General features: G+C 53.1%; 9 protein-coding genes across 9 annotated transcripts; 5 read left to right on the plus strand and 4 right to left on the minus strand.

Annotated features, from left to right (window-relative positions):
• Positions 1 to 2042: 2042 nt before the first annotated feature.
• On the minus strand, positions 2043 to 3058 carry J4E87_005361 (uncharacterized protein; the record flags this gene model as incomplete). Its single annotated transcript, XM_049376974.1, has 3 exons — positions 2043 to 2048; positions 2108 to 2542; positions 2594 to 3058. 3 exons carry the CDS (start codon positions 3056 to 3058, stop codon positions 2043 to 2045), a joined length of 906 nt encoding a protein of 301 aa, XP_049233199.1.
• A 156-nt stretch (positions 3059 to 3214) lies between these two features.
• Positions 3215 to 3630, minus strand: J4E87_005362 (uncharacterized protein; the record flags this gene model as incomplete). Its single annotated transcript, XM_049376975.1, has 2 exons — positions 3215 to 3351; positions 3399 to 3630. 2 exons carry the CDS (start codon positions 3628 to 3630, stop codon positions 3215 to 3217), a joined length of 369 nt encoding a protein of 122 aa, XP_049233200.1.
• A 1235-nt stretch (positions 3631 to 4865) lies between these two features.
• Positions 4866 to 5802, plus strand: J4E87_005363 (uncharacterized protein; the record flags this gene model as incomplete). Its single annotated transcript, XM_049376976.1, has 2 exons — positions 4866 to 4956; positions 5231 to 5802. 2 exons carry the CDS (start codon positions 4866 to 4868, stop codon positions 5800 to 5802), a joined length of 663 nt encoding a protein of 220 aa, XP_049233201.1.
• A 382-nt stretch (positions 5803 to 6184) lies between these two features.
• Positions 6185 to 8054, plus strand: HSP60 (chaperonin; the record flags this gene model as incomplete). Its single annotated transcript, XM_049376977.1, has 3 exons — positions 6185 to 6289; positions 6346 to 6487; positions 6541 to 8054. 3 exons carry the CDS (start codon positions 6185 to 6187, stop codon positions 8052 to 8054), a joined length of 1761 nt encoding a protein of 586 aa, XP_049233202.1.
• A 700-nt stretch (positions 8055 to 8754) lies between these two features.
• J4E87_005365 (uncharacterized protein) lies at positions 8755 to 9620 on the plus strand (the record flags this gene model as incomplete). The annotated part of the gene is made up of 4 exons (XM_049376978.1): positions 8755 to 8790; positions 8964 to 8974; positions 9122 to 9428; positions 9486 to 9620. 4 exons carry the CDS (start codon positions 8755 to 8757, stop codon positions 9618 to 9620), a joined length of 489 nt encoding a protein of 162 aa, XP_049233203.1.
• A 376-nt stretch (positions 9621 to 9996) lies between these two features.
• On the minus strand, positions 9997 to 10812 carry J4E87_005366 (uncharacterized protein; the record flags this gene model as incomplete). Its single annotated transcript, XM_049376979.1, has 2 exons — positions 9997 to 10626; positions 10702 to 10812. 2 exons carry the CDS (start codon positions 10810 to 10812, stop codon positions 9997 to 9999), a joined length of 741 nt encoding a protein of 246 aa, XP_049233204.1.
• A 308-nt stretch (positions 10813 to 11120) lies between these two features.
• Positions 11121 to 13493, plus strand: J4E87_005367 (uncharacterized protein; the record flags this gene model as incomplete). Its single annotated transcript, XM_049376980.1, has 3 exons — positions 11121 to 11937; positions 11993 to 12234; positions 12285 to 13493. 3 exons carry the CDS (start codon positions 11121 to 11123, stop codon positions 13491 to 13493), a joined length of 2268 nt encoding a protein of 755 aa, XP_049233205.1.
• Positions 13494 to 15249: 1756 nt separating this feature from the next.
• On the plus strand, positions 15250 to 17373 carry J4E87_005368 (uncharacterized protein; the record flags this gene model as incomplete). Its single annotated transcript, XM_049376981.1, has 9 exons — positions 15250 to 15296; positions 15346 to 15396; positions 15447 to 15760; positions 15903 to 16095; positions 16147 to 16418; positions 16468 to 16560; positions 16616 to 16886; positions 16941 to 17060; positions 17142 to 17373. The coding sequence occupies 9 exons, from the start codon at positions 15250 to 15252 to the stop codon at positions 17371 to 17373; spliced, it is 1593 nt and encodes a 530-aa protein (XP_049233206.1).
• Positions 17374 to 19210: 1837 nt separating this feature from the next.
• Positions 19211 to 20695, minus strand: J4E87_005369 (uncharacterized protein; the record flags this gene model as incomplete). Its single annotated transcript, XM_049376982.1, has 1 exon — positions 19211 to 20695. The coding sequence occupies one exon, from the start codon at positions 20693 to 20695 to the stop codon at positions 19211 to 19213; it is 1485 nt and encodes a 494-aa protein (XP_049233207.1).
• Positions 20696 to 21591: the final 896 nt, after the last annotated feature.

The following is a 21591-nucleotide window of genomic DNA, read 5'->3' on the forward strand; positions in this document are numbered from 1 at the left end:
AGGATTTCAGGGCCATTTGATAACACTTGAGAGTTGTCAGCGTATTCACTCCACGACTTGGCTCAGGAGCTCACCTCGCCATATGTTTCGTCAGTATAAAGCGAATCACGTAGTGCGAATGCAAGTGCATTGTCGGAGATAAGGTCTCGTTGAACAGCAATCCAATAGAGTGACGCAGTACCACCAGCATGTCCAAGTCGAATCTTGTGGCAGAAAGGTGGAATGATCTTCGATCCCTGCAAGTTTTGGTCCATGTGGAGTGTCAGGCTCAACGGACAGTATGCCCATCTCGCTCCGTGAAAGTCATCCATGACTTGATCCACTTGAGTGCTACTATGCGATTCGGCTAGAAGTTTTCGTAACCTCTGTTCACTGCCATCTGTCATATTCGCCAAGCTTCTATCGTCTATGTCAGAGTCGACAAATCGTCCCAAAAGATGGCCACGGCCTTGCTCCAGTAACATACTGAAGACCAGGATGTGGGCATAATTCCCTGAAGACCGACTTTCCTTGAAATCCGATGAATGTGGCTGAATGAGTTTAGAGTCGTCGAGAAGAAGCCACAGTCTGTTCTGTTTCGCAAGATCGGGCGTCATCGACTTCCACCACGCTGTGACAGCACTGACGTGAATGACACGACGTATGCAGTCGCAAGCGTCATCCGGCTCGCATTCGTTTTGACATGCGACCTGGAAGGTCCAACGACTTTTCAAGAGACCCAGGAAGTCCGTTAAGATCGCTGAGCGACGTTCCGCGGAAAGCGCAGACATAGTGAAGTTGCCGGTGTAGAACGCTGGTTCCTCATGATCGCTAGGCCCAAATGTTTTGCGCATCATCAGGTGTCAGCCATGTAGGGAGCATAATAAAAACTGTAACATAAGAGCGCACGTATATCGAGAGGAAGATGAGAATTAGAGGTGTTCTTCTTGCGGCGACATCCTAAGGGCGCTATGCTGACAGCTCTTATGTGCGCAGGCTGAAAGCGGGGCACTGACACAGCCAAGGCAGGTGCATCTCACCATGCGCCAATTAGATCGAGCAACACTGTGAGCTGACTTTTCACAACAAGGCTGAACAATCCTCGTGGCGCAAGCTCCAGTTCGCATTTCCTTCGTGATATCAGAAAGAAGAAAGCTACTGATAACTGAGTTGACGCGGTGAGAATGGGACACTCTTGCAGATACAGTTATCGTTGGCCTTATAGCACAAGAATCCACCCATCCGCTCATCCCGAGGTCGCTTATGCCTCGATTACTCGCATCATCTCATCTTCTAGGGGCGACCAAGTTTTATCGCAGTACCATAAAGCACACTTGCAGCGTGCTTTGTTATCAGATTGCCCAGGTGTGATACGGTACAGTCAACGCGCAGAGATACATCGTCAAGAAAAGCATGTTGCATGTAGTGCGAAGCTCAGGTGTCGAAAATACAAGTGAGGAGGTGATATATAGGTTTCGTCAACTTCAAGCTCGTGTCGGAACTCTGAACTCGTAACAACAGATACGAGACTACCTAGGTAACCTTGGAAGATTCAAAGCCAACATTATATCAAAGCACTCTCTGTCGCTGCCAAGTGCCCTTATCTCGAAATGCGTCGCTATTCCTTCTACGCAACGGTATTGCTCACATTGCGAAAACGTGGCAAGCCTGCGCCTTGCGGTAGATCGGTCTTCTCAACTCCTAGCACCGTACCTTGGACGTCTCCGGCCCACAGTGATGCTATACGAATACGAATAGAGGTCAACACTATCGCTGACTGTACAGACAGTCTCCATCGAGGTACTTCTTGAAGACTTTCCTGTGCCTGAGTGTAAGATATGGTCATGGAATACTTAATCCATTCGAGCGCATTATACCAAGTCTCCGCGATAGAAGGATCGCCGGGCGAATGATCGTAGAATCTGATAGATAACCACGCGCAGAACAAAGTAAACGCTGTCAGTGGCAGCGTGACTTGAAGCCACCTCTTGAGAGCCAGCGAGGAGAAGCTCTCCGTATAGTCACCCGCGCCGGTCGCATCTCGATTTTGATACTTTACGACATCACTGCTGAAGAATGTCTATCACATGTTAGATATAGGTAATGATCGGTAGACAGAGTGACTCACTGAAACAAACGTTGACGGGAGGTATAGTAGGGTCACGATGGTAATGATGCGCATTACAGCGGCCTCTCTTCCCATATTTCTGTTGAGCTGCTCGGTCTGCGCCTGCAAATGTTGCAGTACCAATTCCTTTCTGTCGTTGACGATGTTGATGATCAGCCTCGCTCTTTCCAGTTGCCTCTGGAGATCTTTCATGATTTCGTCGAGCTGTGACAGAAACACCTCCAGGTCATGCTCACAGTCAGCCTTCAGTGATGTTGGAAAGTCCGCTCGATTTGTGAGGTTGACGTAGAACTTGCGCAGTGAGTTGAGAATCTCGATGTTGGCATTAAGTAACAGGACCGCTTGGTTAGCGTTATCCCGCCAATATTGCAGATCTGCAATGTCACCTAGCTCGTAAGTTGACTCCACTTGGCTATAGTGGTATGCCAGATCGCTCTATGTCATGGTTCATCAGCACACGACTGCGCCAAGGCATAGTGGGCTTACCCGGTAGTCCAAGTGGTTTTCGAGCCAGCTTATGTAACCTTGCCAATCTTCTGTCGACCAGTGACAGAACATCAGATGAACAGAGAGACTTGCGCGAAAGCATGCCGCGGCATCAGAAAAGCACCTGGCATCTTCCGGCGCATCTGGGCCCGTAATTTCTTTGTACCGATCCAACAAATCTCGTCCACCTTTGGTCACGATCCAAAGACTCGTTCCATGCTCTACGTCGAACCGATGGTATATTGATACGGTTCGGATAGACCCGTCACTGGGTTCCGCGTCATCGCCGCTATTGTTTGTCAATAGACCAACACCTTTGAGATTGAAGCAGAGTTGAAACATCTTCCCGCTTCGCCCTAGTTTTGGGGCAATGTGATCGTTTCGGGGGTTCTTCAGCCGTATCTGTTCGCGAAACCCGAAGAACCTAGGGTCTTTTGCGTTGATCTGGGCGCCGAAAATGAGCATGAAATCCAAATATACAGGCATCACCTGATGGTACGTTAAGATCTGTACTAAACTGGCGCGAGTGATCTTCAATTTATCACGGGAGTTCTCGCCATAGACGTATCTGTACGACGTCAGTATGTCCGACAGCAAGACCCACATGCGCAGGTGCATTGTTTACATGAAGCGGCATTTCGGATCTCGTTTCGCGGCACGAACGTGTTGCACATTTGGCTTGTTGAGAACGTCGGTGGTTGTTACACCAAGCCACTCAGTAAGCTTGGAAGGAGTGTGGATGTTTCGTTTCTGCCTGACTGTGGAGGTCAGAGTATGAACAGTAGTGTTGTAGCTACTAAAGTACCTTGGCTGTCATCAGTAGACATGTCAATTATGGGCACCTCGAAAATTGCGTCCACTTCGTCTTCCCCGTCTACCAAGCACAGATCTGCTTCAGCATCGTCTAGACGTTTCCTGTAGGATTGTAGCTTGTCTTTGTACGTCGTAGTCTCGCTGGAGATCAGATTCACTGGATATTGCGCACGACTGATATAAGACGTCTGCAGTGCGAGTGGAAGCATTTCGTTCATGCGCATACTTTGCGACGCGAATTGCAGTTGCAATAACCAAATTGTTTGGGTGTACTGTCGAAAGAAAGTGAGTGCAAGGCCGAAGAGGGGCAGGCAGACATTTCATTTCTTCAGCTGGCTTATCATATGCAGCCTTGGTGGGCTTAGGTGAGGCATGCATGCGCATGCGAAGCCACAAAAGATGTTGAGCCCCCGGCAGTGGTGCCCACTACAGTCCAACGCGCCCACCGGAACTGGTGATCCCGCTGATGGGCATCTGTCCATACAATGCCCAGGTGGCACTCGCAAGCCCAGACTCCACGTATCCATACCTAGACACAAGGCCCATGATTTTCAAGAAGACTCAGATGTCTCTGTGAGCTCTGGTTCCGGAGATACAGAGGGTTGCCGCGTTCTTTTCGGTGCGTCGCGTCGATTCCTTAACTCTCTGCGATCGCTCTACGCGACATGAGTTCTGTGCGTACTGCGATTAAGAAGGGCACAAACGTACCTCATTCAGTTTTTCTGGTACTTCAAAGATCCAAGTGTCATTAGACTTGTTACTCATTAGTACGGATTACTATCGCAAAAAGCAGAGGACGCGTACTTTTCTTGGGTTGAAGTCCCAGGCTGGCCACTTTCCTCTAAGATATTCTTCAATCTTCTCCCACGGATAATCGTCATAAGCTGAGAATCGATCTAAAATTTGTCCTTCTTTCCTGTCAGATGGCAGTGATGGCCTTAGCAGGTTTTTTCTTGCGCGCTCCAACGCTGGATTGGTGGGTCGGCGATACATGGCTTTGGAGCCTTCTTAGAGTGCCTCGGGAATACTGATACAGCTCGAAAGCGAATGTGTTGTAGGGTCTTGTGCATAATGAACGAAAAGTCGCCGCCGGCCGTGCTGCGGTCAGCCATGCCCCGCACTTGGGCGTGGGCGTGGGCAGTGCAAAGGTTCTAAGACTATGACTGACTTCTGGGCTGGTTCTAACTGGACAGTAAAAACAACACTGCCACCGGAGAGAGAAATTCGAGAAGTGACATACCACTTGGGGGCTTACACGTCAGTATTTTCGCGCAACCATTGCAATGTACTCAGCTGTTTTCCTGCTATCTGGAGGCGCTCTGTCGCCTAATGGATGGAGTGTCGCACAGTCACGCCATTGGCCTGGTATTTCAGCCATGCGATGTACGCGTTCGTCACAGCCCGACCCAACAGGGCAAACTATCTTCACGCATCGGCTTTGATGCGTTAAAGCCCCATCATGCAGTTTGGACACACTGGTCATTCACAGTTGCAGGACAACATACCTGGCGGTCGTGTGGCGTGCGCTGGCGCGAACGACCAGGCGAAGAGTGGCAACAAATTACCTATCTGCACGCTTTCGTGAACTTTCAGAGGGTAATTACGCCACGGAATATACGACGGGGAGATCCACTCGAGAATTACGGGAGAGAGAACCACCCAGCTCCGAAACCTAGTCAACAGCAAGCTCGCAACTTCGCGAAGACCGTTTACAACGGCAATAATTACCTGCGCCCGAGCCAGCTTTCACGCCTACACGTGCGCGGGTCCCACAACATATGGATCCAACCCGACTTGCGCCTACAGCATCTGGTACACGTGGAGGGGGCAGCTGCGGTACTGCAAGTCAGAAGATCTTGACGGCAGAAGAGAAGAACCAGTGCCCATACGGCGACACACGCTGGCCTCCTGCTAATATATCGATATCCAAGCCTCTGCACTTGTTGAGCGACGAGAGTGAGGAGCCAATATACTACCACTTGCTACACGAAAACAACAGCCCTCAAGTCGAGTTCTGGAAGGGCCCGGTGAAGGCTCAAGCCACTGCCGCCTACGCAGAGAAGGGCCTTGCTTTGCCAATATCTAAAGAAGGAAAAAGTAGAAAAGAGGTGAAGGCTGCAAAAGAGAGAGCGCTTGAAGATGAAGCTCCGACAGCGAAGACGGAAATTGAGCAGGCTAGGAATACGAAGATGCTGAAAGAGTTGAGCAGTGGCCCGAGAGGAACAATCTGGCAGCTTGACGAAGAGTACCTACACGTTTGGAGATGTATCGAAGTGGTCCAGAAGGTGCATGGGGCGGTGAACCTTGGTGCCGAGCGGCGGGAAATATTTTCGATGTTCGGTGTTGGCCTCAAGCGCATCGATGGTGATATGTTGATGGTCAGCCAGAAGGCGTAGGCACCTAGCTACCCCAGAGGGATCGGTTGTAGTAGGGCCAACGCACACAACGCTCATCCCCGATAATTGAGTTCCACGCAAAACCTTCGTGTACCTGCGCTCCAGTAGAAATCCGAGGCGCTGACAAACGTGAAACGTGAGGCTGGCGATGGAGTTATGGATCGAAAGCCGAGGCTAGCTCGCGGATGTGGTCATAGCGCCTTCTCGATGATTCCAATCGTCGAGCGACCCAAATTTTTAGAGGCATCGAACATCTGCGACCACTCTTCTCCGCATCCTCCTCTACATCCACACTATTCCTGGTTATCTTGCATAAAGCCGGAGTCTAGGAGCAACATCTGAGATTCCTTTTTCCCTACTCACACATCCCAATTCCGTCACAATGCAAAGAGCTTTCGCATCGCGGGCGCGGACTTCGGCCCTCAACTCGAGCTCTAAGCTCCGGTCCACCAGCTACAACCTCCAGCAGCAGAGGTTTGCGCACAAGGTATGCCAATCGCACACTTATATCTTCAAAAAAGACGCAACACTAACAATTAGTAGGAACTGAAGTTTGGCGTCGAGGCACGAGCAGGACTGCTGAAGGGTGTTGACACACTTGCAAAGGCCGTATCAACAACACTGGGTCCCAAGGGTCGCAATGTATTGATCGAGTCGAGCTACGGCTCCCCCAAGATCACCAAGGGTATGCACGAGTTCCGCCGCCATTCTTAACATTGCCCGCTGACATCATTCTAGATGGTGTGACAGTCGCAAAGGCTATTTCCCTCCAAGACAAGTTCGAGAACCTCGGAGCCCGCCTGCTCCAGGACGTCGCCTCCAAGACCAACGAGGCTGCTGGTGACGGTACCACCACTGCCACCGTCCTTGCCCGCGCCATCTTCTCCGAGACCGTTAAGAACGTTGCCGCCGGATGCAACCCCATGGACCTGAGGCGGGGTACCCAGGCCGCTGTCGAGGCCGTCGTTGAGTACCTCAGGGCGAACAAGCGGGACATCACCACCAGCGAGGAGATCGCGCAGGTTGCCACCATCTCCGCCAACGGTGACACACACATTGGCAAGCTTCTGTCCAACGCTATGGAGAAGGTCGGAAAGGAGGGTGTCATCACCGTCAAGGAGGGCAAGACCACCGAGGACGAGCTTGAGGTTACCGAGGGTATGAAGTTCGACCGCGGATACATCTCCCCCTACTTCATCACCGACACCAAGACCGCCAAGGTCGAGTTTGAGAAGCCTCTCATCCTCCTCTCCGAGAAGAAGATTTCTGCTGTCCAGGACATTGTCCCCGCTCTCGAGGCGTCCCAGCAGCTCCGTCGTCCCCTTGTCATCATTGCTGAGGACATTGACGGTGAGGCGCTTGCCGTCTGCATTCTCAACAAGCTCCGTGGTCAGCTCCAGGTTGCCGCTGTCAAGGCTCCCGGCTTCGGTGACAACCGCAAGTCCATCCTTGGCGATCTCGCTGTCCTGACCAACGGTACCGTCTTCAGCGACGACCTCGACATCAAGCTCGAGAAGGCCACCCCCGACATGCTCGGTTCCACCGGATCCATCACCATCACCAAGGAGGACACCGTCATCCTTAACGGCGAGGGCAGCAAGGACCAGGTCTCCCAGCGCTGTGAGCAGATCCGTGGCGTCATCAACGACGCTACCACCTCTGAGTACGAGAAGGAGAAGCTCCAGGAGCGCCTGGCCAAGCTCTCTGGTGGTGTTGCCGTCATCAAGGTCGGTGGCTCATCCGAGGTTGAGGTCGGTGAGAAGAAGGACCGCATCGTCGACGCTCTGAACGCTACCCGCGCCGCCGTTGAGGAGGGTATCCTGCCCGGTGGTGGTACTGGTCTCCTCAAGGCCTCCGCCAACGCTCTCGGTAACGTCAAGGCTGCCAACTTCGACCAGCAGCTCGGTATCACCATTGTCAAGAACGCCATCACCCACCCCGCCCGCAAGATCGTCGAGAACGCTGGTGCGGAGGGCTCCGTCATTGTTGGCAAGCTCATTGACGAGTACAAGGGTGACTTCAACAAGGGTTTCAACAGCGCCAAGGGCGAGTACGTCGACATGATCGCTGCCGGTATCCTTGACCCCTTCAAGGTTGTCCGCACTGCTCTCGTTGACGCCAGCGGTGTCGCCTCGCTCCTCGGAACAACCGAGGTCGCTATTGTCGAGGCACCCGAGGAGAAGTCTGGACCTCCAGGCGGCATGCCTGGCGGTATGGGTGGTATGGGAGGCATGGGCGGAATGGGCTTCTAAACACCTGAAGTCTAGCCGTCTGTTTTCTTCTTCTTATACCCCCATTCCGTTATAATGACTTTAGTCTTATGCCTCTCCCAGCGATGATTTATGTACACGATATTGGGTTGGTCTCCGCTCTTCACTCATGATTTCACAAAAGCGCAGCATTGTTGGATATTTGGTTTTTATTGTACAATATTGTGTAAGAATCTCCTGGGAAGGACAAGATGTATAAAGCGACGAAGGAAATATGAACAAGTTCAAACGAGTTTTCGAGATGCACAACATATGCTTGAGTTATGAATGCTGCAAGGAATAGGATTGGTGGATCACCTCATACACGAAAAAAACCGAACACCTGCCTCCTAGAAGTCTACATTACCTTGAAGAATATGTGAACTTCAACCCTTATACTAACGTAGACGGTAGAGTACCTGTTCAGCCTGTTCCTTGTATGAGGTGGGATGCTGTGACGACTGACAGGGCGTTGCTGTGGCGGCAGAGCCAAACTAAACCTTGTAACGTGTCTGGTATCGTGCCGTGCTCCAGGGCTTGAAGGAACCCCACTAGGGTACGTGCATCGAGAAAACCCCACCCCACCTGCCACTACTCGCTCAGCCTCAGCAATCACACTCTCCTCCTCCGCCTTTTCTCCCGCAAACACATCAACTATCCACCCAGATCAGTTTTCTCTATTGACGTAAGCTGCCACCGCTCCATGGCCGAACAGGCTGCCATTCCTTCACTGCTGCATGTCCGCACGCGGCAATCGCAACGATGACGACGACGCTGACAGGCAACCACAGTACTGATAAAGCTACCTGGCGCCTCGACCCCCCTCTAGCATCCTCTACTTTACACATCCGACATTATGGTGAGAATATTTGAGATGCGTTAGTAGGGAACTCGAACTAACAACGGATACAGGCTCAATCCGGGTACGTACTGCAAAACAAACAACAGGGCATCAACAGCTGTCGCTGCCCGACGACCGCGCCCGCATAGCCCCCCCTGCCTCCACCACCACCCCGACACCCGTCTCGCGCACCCCTCTATGGCCCCCGCACGTACTAACCGCGACGCAGTGTCTCCGTCTCGCCCGAGTGCATCAGCACCTTCAACGAGCTCAAGCTTGGCAAGGACATCAAATGGATTATCTACAAGATCAGCGACGACTGGAAAGAGATTGTCGTCGAGGAGACTTCCAAGGAGGCCAACTTTGACGTCTTCCGCGAGAAGCTGCTCAACGCCAAGAGCAAGGACCGCAAGGGCAAGGAGGGCATTGGCGGTCGCTACGCCGTGTTCGACGTCGAGTACGAGCTCGAAAGCGGAGAGGGCTCCAGGAGCAAGATCACTTTTATCAGCTGGACGCCAGATGATGCGGCGCAATACGTACGTCACAGCAACGGGAAGATGATTGTTTGGGAAAGGTTGACTAACGATTGACAGCCCCGCATGATGTACTCATCCTCCAAGGAAGCCATCAAGCGCGCCCTCAACGGTCTCGCCGCCGATATCCAAGCCAACGATGCCGACGACATCGAGTTCGAGAGCATCAAGAGCCGTGTCTCCAAGGGCCGCTAAGCGCCTCTCCCCCCACCTTCCCTTCCGACCTGTCGATTTCGCGCACCTGTTAGTATGGAGGAAGGAACGACTGCGGTTGGTAATGATATGAAATGAAAACGATTCGAGCGGTTGATTGGCAGCGGTCATGGCATAGCGAGCTTTTGCGCATGATGATTACAGACGAAACATGCGATATGTGGGCAGTGATAGTGCTGGGTGTAACTTGCATTATCAGGCTTGGTATGCTTTTGATAGGCTAAACTGGTCAAATTGTCGTCGATGGACAGCTCTGTGTTGGAAGCTTGCATGAAGTGACGTGCGCGATGTTAATTGTGATGTTGTTTCCGGATATCTGCGAGTGCAATTGTTTGGCCCCAGCAGCTATGCCAGATCGCTACTTGTTCTGTTCCCACGCTCCCCTAAACACGCCTAGTAATCTCTCACTCTCGTCCGCATCCTTGGTCCTCTGAAGCACAAAGTTCTTAAGATCGCCCCAGAACTCGTCTGTCGCAACAACGTCCTTCCCATGACCAAGGGGCGCATCTGCGGCACCAGTCGCTGTACCCGCAGCTGTCTCTCCAGCGCTAGCAAGCCCCTTCTCGCTCTCCGTCGGCGGCGCAACAGCAGGCGGACTCGTCACCGGTGTCCCTGCCGACGCCGGACTCGCAGCCCCACCAACAGCAGCGCCAGCCATGACCATAACCCCAAACTCGACTTCACTCCCCGCATCTGTGCCGATAACTTCCAACAGTGTCTTTGAATCTGTGACTGGCTTCTTCTTGTACAGAATCTTTATCTTGGCTGCTGATAACGAGGCTTGTGTCGCGTACTGTTGTTTGAGGTCGTACACGGAGGTTTTCGATGGGTCGATTGAGCTGAGTGGGATGGTGGGTGTGGTTGGCTTCATTGGTTTGAGCGTCACGGAGATTGAAGTGGAGGATGGTGTGGAGGCATCGTCGCTGGTGGTGGGCTTGGGGTTTGGTCGTTGCGGGTGGGGTGGGTGTGGGAGGCGGGGGAGGGTGTACTGGTTGGGTTGTCAGTTGATGAGCATTGCGCGTATGGATATAGGATGTGTGGAGGATGGGCTGCGAGGACTTACGGCGCCTTGTGCGGGATATTGGCGTGCGTCTGCAATGTGATCGCTGGAGAGCTTGGGCGGGCGGGCGTCCAAGGCGCTGAGGAATGATTTGCAGAATGCGAGTTCTGACATGATGGATTGTTTGAGGCTCGTTGAATGCGACTTCGAGTAGTGTTTCGATATCGTGGGATTGCGCGACGGTCGAAGATGTGTATAGCTCCCGTGCGATGACGCTGTTGGTGTTGCGGGACAGTGGACCGCAGCAGCTCGACCAGGGCAAAGAACGCGCTAAGCCCAAAGGAAGTCCGCTAGCGTGGAAAAAGTTCCAAAGTGCTAGCGAAAGTTCGGTGTTCGCGCTGCTGGTTCACGCTGCCATCTCTCAGTAATTCGACCTTTTTGTTTTACCGCCCACTAAACACCTGCGGGATAAATCTGTCGCCATGGGTCAAGGTCGCCGTATGAAGAAGCAGGGCATGCCCGATGTCCTCGACGAATCGCTAGTTACGAGGAAGCGAAAAGATGCGCCCGACGCCGTGAACCCGGAGCGCAAGAAGAGGAGCAGGACTGCTGCAAGGGAAGCTAAGGAGGCCAAGGCCAAATTGGTACCCAAGACGAGGGTAGCTGGAAAGCCCGTCAAGCCTGTGAAGCAGCCTCTGAAGACGGCTGCTGCTGTCGTGAACGGAGCGAAAGCAAAGGCAAAGAAGTCGGCGCCTCCACCACCTTCGGACGATGAGGACGACATGTCAGACATTGAGGACTCCGATTTGGAGAACATCAACGTTACCGGACTTGATGCGCTCGGTAGCGCATCCGAAGGCGAAGACGACGAAGACATGGACGACGACGACTTCGGCTCCGACGTTGTAGATTCGGACGACGATATCAGGCGAGGCGCGGCCATGTGGTCAGACGACGATGACGAGGAGGACGCCGAAGAGAAGCTCACAGCCGCCAACATTGCTGGTCTGTCTACGCGATTGGACATGCAGAAGGCGATTGAGGATGCGGAGGCGCAAGCCGAGTTGGAAGAGAGCAACATGCAAACCAACATCGTCGCGGAGAGACCCAAGATCCTAGAGGACGAGGACGAGGATGGCAGGCCGATCACGAATCTCGTCAACCAGGACATCCAGCTGTTGCGCACAAGACTTACCGACACTATCCGTGTACTGGACGACTTCAAGAATCTGGCTGAGGAGGGGCGAAGTAGGGCGGAATACAGAGCGTCGCTTTTGAAGGACATCTGCGCTTACTACGGTACGTTGATGGTTTATGAGAGTCCTGTGTTTGCGCATACTAATACTGTTGATAGGCTACTCCGAATTCCTAGCTGACAAGCTACTCAACCTCTTCCCACCCCGCGAAGCGCAAGCCTTCTTCGAAGCCAACGAAACCCCAAGACCAGTCGTTATCCGAACAAACACCCTCCGAACACACCGAAGAGAACTTGCGCAAAGCTTGATCAACCGCGGTGTACAACTTGAGCCCGTTGGAAAGTGGTCTAAAGTCGGTCTGCAGATTTTCGATGCGCAAGTGCCGCTCGGAGCCACACCTGTAAGCCTGGCGTGTAATGAATGTTTCAAACCATTACTAACCCTCTGTAGGAATACCTCGCTGGACACTACATTCTCCAGGCCGCTTCCTCGTTCTTGCCCGTTATGGCACTGGCACCTCAAGAAAATGAGCGCGTGCTAGATATGGCTGCTGCTCCTGGTGGAAAAACAACACATTTGGCAGCTTTGATGAAGAACACAGGATGCATCTTTGCCAACGATGCCAACAAGGATCGTGCCAAGGGTCTGATAGGCAACATCCATCGTCTAGGCGCGAGGAACGTCATCGTCTCCCACTACTCGGCTCTTGAGTTCCCTAGGGTCATGGGTGGATTCGACCGTGTGCTGCTCGACGCTCCATGCTCTGGTACCGGTGTCATCGCCAAGGATGCCAGTGTCAAGACCAACAAGACCGAAGCAGACTTCATGAAGCTACCCCATCTCCAGAAGCAGCTGTTGCTCGCTGCTATCGACTCCGTCAACCACCACTCGAAGACCGGAGGATACATTGTCTACAGTACCTGTTCAGTAACTCTCGAAGAGAACGAGCAAGTCGTTCAGTACGCATTGAACAAGCGACCGAACGTCAAGCTCGTAGAGACCGGTCTCACCTTTGGTAAGGAAGGATTCACCAACATTGGCGGCAAGGCCTTCCACCCCTCAATGAAGATGACAAGGAGATACTACCCTCACACATACAACGTCGACGGCTTCTTCGTCGCAAAGTTCAAGAAGATCGCGCCTACCCCGCCCAACGCCGTTGGCGTCAACGAATCCTCAGTTGCAAAGGCCAAGAACACCGCCAACCCCAACGCCCCAGCCACCGGACTTGAGATCGTCGATCGTCGGCCCATCGAAGCGGACAGCGACGAGGAATCAGACTTTGGTGGCTTCGACGAGGATGAGGACGAGAAGTACATGGAGAAGGCTAAGGTTAAGACGATGCGCAGGAAGGGCAAGGACCCTAGGGCTGTTGTGCCAAAGGGCGAGAAGGCTGCAAATGGCACTGCCAAGGAGACCACTAAGGAGACCTCTGAGGAGTCGCCCAAGAAGACTGTTAAGGAGGCATCCAAGGAGTCGCCCAAGGAGACAGCAAAGGTCAAGAACGGCGACGTGAGCGCAAAGGAGAAGGCGGGCAGGAAAGAGAAGAAGGGCGGCGGTATCGAAGTCGCGTCTACTCCCAACGGCGTCAGCGCGAAAGAGACCAAGGTTGAGTCTAAGAAGGCGCGGAGAAAGAGCGGTGATAAGAACAAGGCGTAGTGTGTTGTTGGTTTGGAAGGCAGGAAGCACAAAAAGCAGGAGCATGGGCTCCTTTCGCTAGATACCAATGCATGCTCGGAAGAGTTTTGTTGTCGCCGAATTGGCTTTCGCGTCGATGTGTGGTGGTTTGATCTCTTGTCAATGAGGCTGGATCGCTTTTGCGCTTCTTCCCTCTCGGCAAAAGTTTTTGCGCCGGTCGCGACTTCCGTCTCGCCTTTGACAACAAGCCCACGTGCGTGGCAGCTCCTGCCTGTTACACCAGGAAAAGTTTGCATCGCCATATTTCAAGCAGCTGCCTGCCATTACTCGTGATGTCTGACTCGAAATTGGCTACTGCCAAAGAAGCTTGTTAGGTGGACATGTCACCACTGTTTTCAGCAGATCGTCACGATCGTCGCACCCTGGTGGAGATGCCCAACCAATCTTGCTAAACACACGAGCGGGCTTGTTCCTAGAATTTGGTACACTGAGACCCCAATCCCAGGACCTGGTATTGAAACCCTCTGCAGCCTCGATTGCAAACTTTGTACCTGCGCGATCGAGCTTCGATGCGCGAAAAACGTCTTCGTGGCTTCTAGCGATGCGTCGATGCCTCTGACGTACAGCGCCGCCAGTGCGCCCGTTAGACTCCGCAGCTACCCCGGAGTACCTCCACATTTCATCAACCTCAACCATCCTTCCACTTCCCGAAAATCAGCCTGGAAGACAGACGTTCATTGTCGCAGTAAGACCGAGGTGACGGCACGGCACATGTCAGGCATGACCGCTCCGTCGACCACTCATCATCGACATCGCGATGCAGATGCTGCGCCGTAAGCACACGTCCCCGAGTCATCGCGTCGGTCCAAGCAATGCCGAGCACTGAACATCGAAGGGAAGCGAAAGGAAGCGAAGGCTTATTGGCTCAAGGAACAGCGCGACAGCATCTACACAGGAGAACAACAACCTTCACGAGCACATTTTCTAGACCTCCTCATGAAAGGACGACAATATAACATGCCGCTGCATCCGACGTGTAGCACTTTCGTTTTCGTTACGGTCATCTTGGTGTTGCGCGGGGAAAACATTTCTCTGCCAATGTCCAACACCCCGAGAATCATACCGACGAGTCTCCACTCTGGAGTTCCTGGGGATGCAAGGGAGACAATCGGCCCATCCTTTTTCTGACATGCCGAACGGTTGACGCGATCATTGGGAGCGGTAAACTTCTGGAAGAACGCGTCGCCTTGCCTGCAGAATGTGCGGCATTTCCTGCGTGATGGTTTTGCTCTATGCGCTCGTGCCGGAAGGGAAGAATTGGCATGATGCTTTGCCCGTAAACATGGTCTGATTCAGCCACCACTTCTACAGTATTTGTCCGCTCCCGTGACGAACAGCCGCTGGGCGATCGTGACCGGCTTCTATGATCGCTGTCTTGTCACCAGCCTCCGACGTAAGTGGTGTGAGGGAGGTCAGCCTGCCGAGTACGGGGTAATAACCAACTGCGGTACGCTCCATGTTATGATGCGGGGCATACCATGCAAGAATGGTTGGCTTGGGAAACTGACTGGGATTAGCAACTTGTGATATGGCACTGAGGTGCAGCGGCATGGGACAAGGGTTTGTCGGGATCGCGAGCTGGATGGAGAGATGCTCGGAGCTAGCATCCTGAGATAAAGAGTGACTGCGCGCTCCGTTGAACGGCCTGACCACGCGTCTCGAGTTTCGCGACATCGCCAATTGCCATCACTAAGAAGACAAATCGAACTTTGCCATCATGGGTTTCATGCTCAAGCCTCCGCCAGACACAGCTGGTAAGGCATGGTAAGCTTCACTGGACACGATACCATGCACACACCTAACTCTTTCCAAGGCCTGCCATTGTTATCGGTCTCTTCGTCGCGTTTGGTGGTGTCCTCTTCGGGTGAGCCTACACGTCGTTGTCGTATCACACGCACGTTCTGATCTCCCTAGATATGACACAGGTACCATTTCTGGCATTATTGCCATGGACTACTGGAAGAAGGAATTCTCCACCGAACCAGATCTCAGTATCACAGCAGCTCAGGACTCTCTGATTGTCTCCATTCTCTCAGCTGGTACCTTCTTCGGTGCTTTGACGGCTGCGCCATTTGGTGATCTACTTGGCCGCCGTCTCGGTTTGATGGTTTCTGCCGGTGTCGTCTTCAACCTCGGTGTCATTCTGCAGACGGCCGCGACCGCGCAACCATTGTTCATTGCCGGTCGTTTCTTCGCCGGTTACGGTGTTGGTCTCATCTCAGCTCTGAGTAAGTCAACTCTTTCCTCGTTGTTCTCCGCTTCCCGGCATCGTGGGGCTGATCGTCAATGGTGGCTGACGCCCCTCGCCCCGCATCGATGAGGCTCTGCGGGGCATCTGGCTCGCTTGCAGCAAAGCTAACAAGACGACAGTTCCCATGTACCAGAGTGAGACTGCGCCGAAATGGATTCGCGGAACGATTGTAGGAGCTTACCAGCTTGCCATCACGATTGGATTGCTGCTCGCGGCCATTGTAAACAATTCGACCAAGGACCGCAATGACTCCGGATCGTACCGCATTCCAATTGCGGTGCAATTCCTATGGTCTATCGTTCTTGTCGGCGGGTAAGTGCATTGATGTCAACTACATGATGGCAGCTGCTCACCTTCCGCTAGACTTTTCTTCTTGCCAGAGACCCCGAGATATCTCATCAAGATGGACCGGTACGAGAAGGCTGCCGACAGTCTCGGCAAGCTCCGCCGTCTCCCAGTCGATCACCCGGCCATCGTTGAGGAATTGAACGAGGTTCAGGCCAACCATCTTTACGAGATGTCGTTGGGCAAGTCTACATACGCCGACTGCTTCAAGGGAACGCTGGGTAAGCGTCTCGTTACTGGATGCTTGCTGCAGTCGCTACAACAGCTTACTGGTGTAAACTTCATCTTTTGTATGTTCTCTCAACGGCGCAAATTTGCGGCTCCCTCTAATTTGTCCAGATTACGGTACCCAGTACTTCCAGAACGCCGGCTTCCAAGACCCCTTCATCATCCAGGTCATCACCAATTGCGTCAACGTTGCGTCTACATTCCGTAAGCCACCCCTGTTCCAGCCAAACGAAAACAGTACTGACTTTCGGATTTCTAGCGGGTCTCTACATGGTTGAACGCCTCGGTCGACGCAACCTTCTTCTCCTCGGTGCGATAGGCATGTGCGTGTGTCAGTATATCGTCGCCATCACTGGAACGGTAGCCGGTACATCCGATCTCGCAGCTCAACGCGCTGCCATTGCCTTTGTGTGCATCTACATCTTCTTCTTCGCCAGCTCCTGGGGTCCAGTCGCTTGGGTTGTGACCGGCGAGCTGTACCCGTTGAAGGCACGCGCCAAGTGTCTTTCTATGACCACAGCGTCCAACTGGTATGTTCACAAACAATGATCATGGTATCGGAAAAGACTAACGCCATATTTCAGGTTGCTCAACTGGGCAATTGCCTACTCAACCCCGTACATGGTCGACGAAGACCACGCGAACCTGGCATCTAAAGTCTTCTTCGTGTGGGGTTCATTCTGTTTCGTCTGCATCGCCTTTGTGTAAGTCCTCCTTCTCTCTGCACCATCCTACCCAACCACCAACATCTGCGTGACAAACGCTGACACCTCTCCCCCCTACAGCTGGTTCATGATCTACGAAACCAAGGGCCTCAGTCTCGAACAAGTCGACGAACTCTACGGCATCGTCAGCAAAGCGTGGAAGTCGCAGGAGTTCCGTCCTGCTGTCCAGTTCGCCGAGATCGATCCCAAGGGTGGACACGACATAAATCTGGGCGAGGTGGCGCAGAATCAGGAGAGGAAGAGGAGTGTGCAGCACGATGAGGCTGTCGCAGTGCCCAAGATTGAGACTTAGGCTTGGGGCGAGGGAAGTACGAGGGGATGTGGGCACAACTGGGAATAAGAGAAGGAGGATGTATGGATGGATGAGGGATGGTACATGCCGAAGCATGGTACATAGGGAGGAATGGAGGATGTAATATTGCACCAAAGTTGGTGCTTTCAGCGTGGCAATGGCCAACAATGAATTTTTCGCTATTGCATCACTTCGACAACACGACTTGATCTACTCACCAACCCCATCATCCTTCCCCTCCTACCTCACCAACTCCTCCTCATCTCTTGCAACCGTCTTCTTGCCTGCATCATATGCCAATTAGTCCACGGATCGTCACCCCGATGCCCAATTGGAATACGTATCGCCTCCTGCCCCGGTACGTACTCGCGCTTACCGTAAGACCCTTGCGGCTTCTCGTCTTGGAAGGGGTTGACGAAGCGGGGGTATTTGGAGTCTTTGGGTGGCGGTGGGTTTGTAGTTGGGGGCGGGGAAGCTTGCTGTTGCTGCTGCTGTTGCTGATTTTGTGCTTGTGCTTGTGCTTGTGCTTGTGCGTATGCTTGAGCTTGAGCTTGGGCTTGGGCTTGGGCTTGTTGCTGATACGGGTGCTGAAATCCTTGTGGTGGGTAGAATGGTTGTTGCATGTTTGGTATGGCCATGCCGGGCACGCCCATACCTCGCCCCATGCCGGCCCCCATACCCCCGCCCATTCCCCCAGGCCAAAACCTCGGGTCCATGCTGTCTCCTTTGGAAACTTTGGGAAACAAAGTTGTTCGAATACGAGGGATATTGCGTGAAACGTTGCGACAAAGAATGGTGATTTACGGCGATCGGCGAGACAGTCGGCTCGGTGTTGAGGTTAAGAAACCACGGTGTCAACGGGGTCAATGGTTTTGCTGTGATGTCGTGTAATGACCATGAGAATGTCAGCCAGCAGGTGAGGTGAAGCAAAGAAGAAGAGGCAAGAGTTGGAATGGCTGAAACGGCGATTTGCGTCAATGATGGAGTTCTTCGTTGCGATATCAAAGAACATTCTATTCACAGATGGCGAACAGCTCGTCATACCACTTCATTTCTCACTCGGAAGACCTATCGGAGTATGCAAACACTACATGTGTGCCTGAAGCGTCATGCTTAGTCCGCGTGGAGAAGCTTTTGCGCGGTTGCCTAAATCCCTAGTCACCACCCGTCGTTGTTATTGTTGTTGACGCGTCACGTTCACCGTGACTTTTCGCGTTTGTTTGTGCGACGCGTGCCCTCCCCTTCTGAGCTACTGGGTGAGTCACACGCTTTTCGGATATTGGCGGCTATTGCAGTTCGTGGAACGCGCGAAAAAATCGGCGTGGGAAGTTACTGCCGTACTTGTTGGGGTAGAAGGTGAGGTATTAGAGCGACTTCTCGTCACTCAGTCGGTCATTCACGTCATCACCATCAGTAGCAGTAGCATCAGCATCATTGAGGTCATCATAGAGGTATTCAAGTTTCCATTACTCAAGTACCTAAACTTTTCATCCGTGAAGCGGGTATCCTATCCATCAATCATGTAGTGCAAAGACCATGCCAAGTGCTCGCAAGGCCGACGTAGATGTCTCAAGCCAAGCAGTCACATCGACCCATGAAGAAGATAAACACCCAGTGTGTTCATGTAATCGTGTCGTGTCATACCATATCCAGACTGCAAAACCAGCAGCCAAAATGAAGAATCCGTGAACCGTGAATATCGTGCTATCATAAAGAAACCGTCCATCATACTGGTCACAACAGTTAGCAAAGCGATTTTGAGAGACGTCAGTTGTTCTTACAGTCGTGTAAACCTAACCATTACTCGCGTGAAGGCGGGTGACGAGGCGAGGTGCTTTTAGTTGCAATGTCCCGCGTTGAAACCATAGCCATCATAAGCTTCGGCCATGGGTACGTCGACGTATGAACCCTGAGTGAAACCGCAGTTCGCGAAAACGTCGTGAGGAAACGAATCAGGGATATGACCGGCCTCTAGCGGCGGTAGCCCATCTTGCGGCCAACAAGCCAAACCAAGGAAACCTTGGGCTCCTCGCTGTCCCGACCCGTGCCACACAGGCGAGTGGCCACTAACATCTTGACCCTCTTCCACTTGGAAACTATAAGGACTCTCGTAAGCATGGCCCGACAGAGGGGACATCTCGGGGTTGAACGCACGGCGTGGGCGCCTAAGAAGAGCCTCGTTGTCCTCGTCGACAAGCTCGAAAGAGTCAAGATCAACAGACTCCATCTCTCTACCGTGGTAGTTTGCACCGGAGCCATACATCTGAGTATCGTCCACGAACTTGTTGACCTCAAGGTGGGTCTGGGCGTCGTTGCGGTAGAGGGTAGGCCTGCGTTGGGCGACAGGGGACTTGTGACCGCTGACACCGAAACCCTGACCAACCTTGGACGCATCACCGTCGGGCTGGAGATAGTCTACATCAGAGTCCTTGTTGTGAGCACGGTGGGAGTCAATGTTGAAGACGTCGTCATCAACCACGACGGGCTTCTGGTCTTGTGCCTCGTTGAGAACTTGGACCTTCTCCTTGGACTCCTCGCGGACAGTATCAGCACCGGCCTTGTTGAAACCCGGAGAGTGCTTGACGCCGACAGATTTTGATACTGGAACCTTTAGCTTTACGATCAAGGACGGACGGGAAGGAGTCAGTGGGTCCTGACCAGCGTTGGTCTGAGAGTTGGTGTTAGCAGTGGACGACAAAGAAGACGAACGTTTGTTCTTGCGCGTCCACGCCATCCTCAACGATGGAATTTGGTAGCCCTCTGCGATCTGTTTGCCGCGCAACTTCAAGATGGCCTGCTGAAGTGCGCCAGCAGTACAGCTCTCGCCGACAACCTGGCCAGCCTGGTCGAACGGGATCTGAACACCAGTCTCACCACAGGCCCAGACGATGCCGAGGACTACATTCTTCCAATCGTTGTCACTCCACTTGAGCAGCTTGGGACGAGGCTGGCGTGGCTTGCGGGGCGCGCCATCCTTGTTGATCTTTGGGATCTTGGATGGGGGGTGGTCCTCGCGATCGCTCTCGGCGTAATCGCTGTCATATGTGGGGGTATAACTCACAGAGCCGCCGTTGTTCACCGGAGCTTGAGCTGGGGCAACATAGGCTTGCATAGCGTGATACTGACCGCGACGGTGCATATCGCTCTCGAAACCGTAGTTGACGTAGGAATTGTCAACCTCGGGACCGCGGTAGGTCTCGATAGGTCCGTCGTGCTGCAGGAGGTTCTTGGAGTGACACTCAGGTGCAGGCATAGTGCGATTACGCTTGCGATTGGGCTTCTGTGTTGGTGTGGTCGGTTCCTCGTTGAAGAGGCTAACCATGTTTAGCTGGTTGTTGTGGAAGCGGGACATGATATCCAGTAGCTTACGTGCAAGTCGTAGCAATGGATCAAGAACCAAAGCGCTCTCTGCGTCGAAATTAGCAAGAGGTCAAGCAAAGGCGCAATGTGTACACCAGAGTGGGCGTGTTGTGTGCGGGGCGGAGAGCGGAGGAGAGTCAACAACGCAAGCTGGAGCGCCACAACGAGGCTACCAGAGTGCTGCTGAAGTGGGCGAAGGAAAGAAGTGGTGCAGGGGAAGCAGCTGCTAAGCTGCTGGGGGTACGTACCTTTTGGAGATGTGTGGGTGGCGGTGTTTACAGGTGGTGCGGTAAAGACGGACCAGCTGTGGGAGGAACTTAGGGGAGGCAGACGAGGCGCTAGCGTTATCGAGCTCCCGGACAGCCCAGTTACGTAGGCGACGAACTGGCTAGTAGGGCGGACGTGCTCAACGTACGCTGAGCCAAGACCACAGCAACACACCCCTTCTTCTTCGCAAACAGGACTAGACGGCGTGAAGCACGGGAGACGCCGGAAGAATGTTCACTCTGAACTTCCTAACCGTAGCAGTCTATATGTCTTCTTTGCCGTCTCCTGTTCGGTGAAGACGAAGAAGGTTTTGCGGGTGCGGTGGCTGACGGCGTACAGTTGAGCCACAAGGTAGGACGCTAAGGTACCACAGATGATCCAAAGCAGTCGAGATGGCGATGTCGTAAAGCGACCACAACCACGTTCCTCTCGATCAGTCGGCAGTCGAAAGTTGGTCGATGTAATTCGGTTCGGGTTCAAGATAGCAATTGATGTGTCGGAAAATTGGACGGCCACACAGGATTCCGATCAAGTTGCGAAGGCACTGCAAGGTACTGCGTCGGAAGATAAGAATACTCTTCGCAGACTTCC

The sequence above is a fragment of the Alternaria ethzedia genome, assembly GCF_023757985.1.
Source record: "Alternaria ethzedia strain BMP 0044 chromosome Unknown scaffold_11, whole genome shotgun sequence".
NCBI lineage: Eukaryota > Fungi > Ascomycota > Dothideomycetes > Pleosporales > Pleosporaceae > Alternaria > Alternaria ethzedia.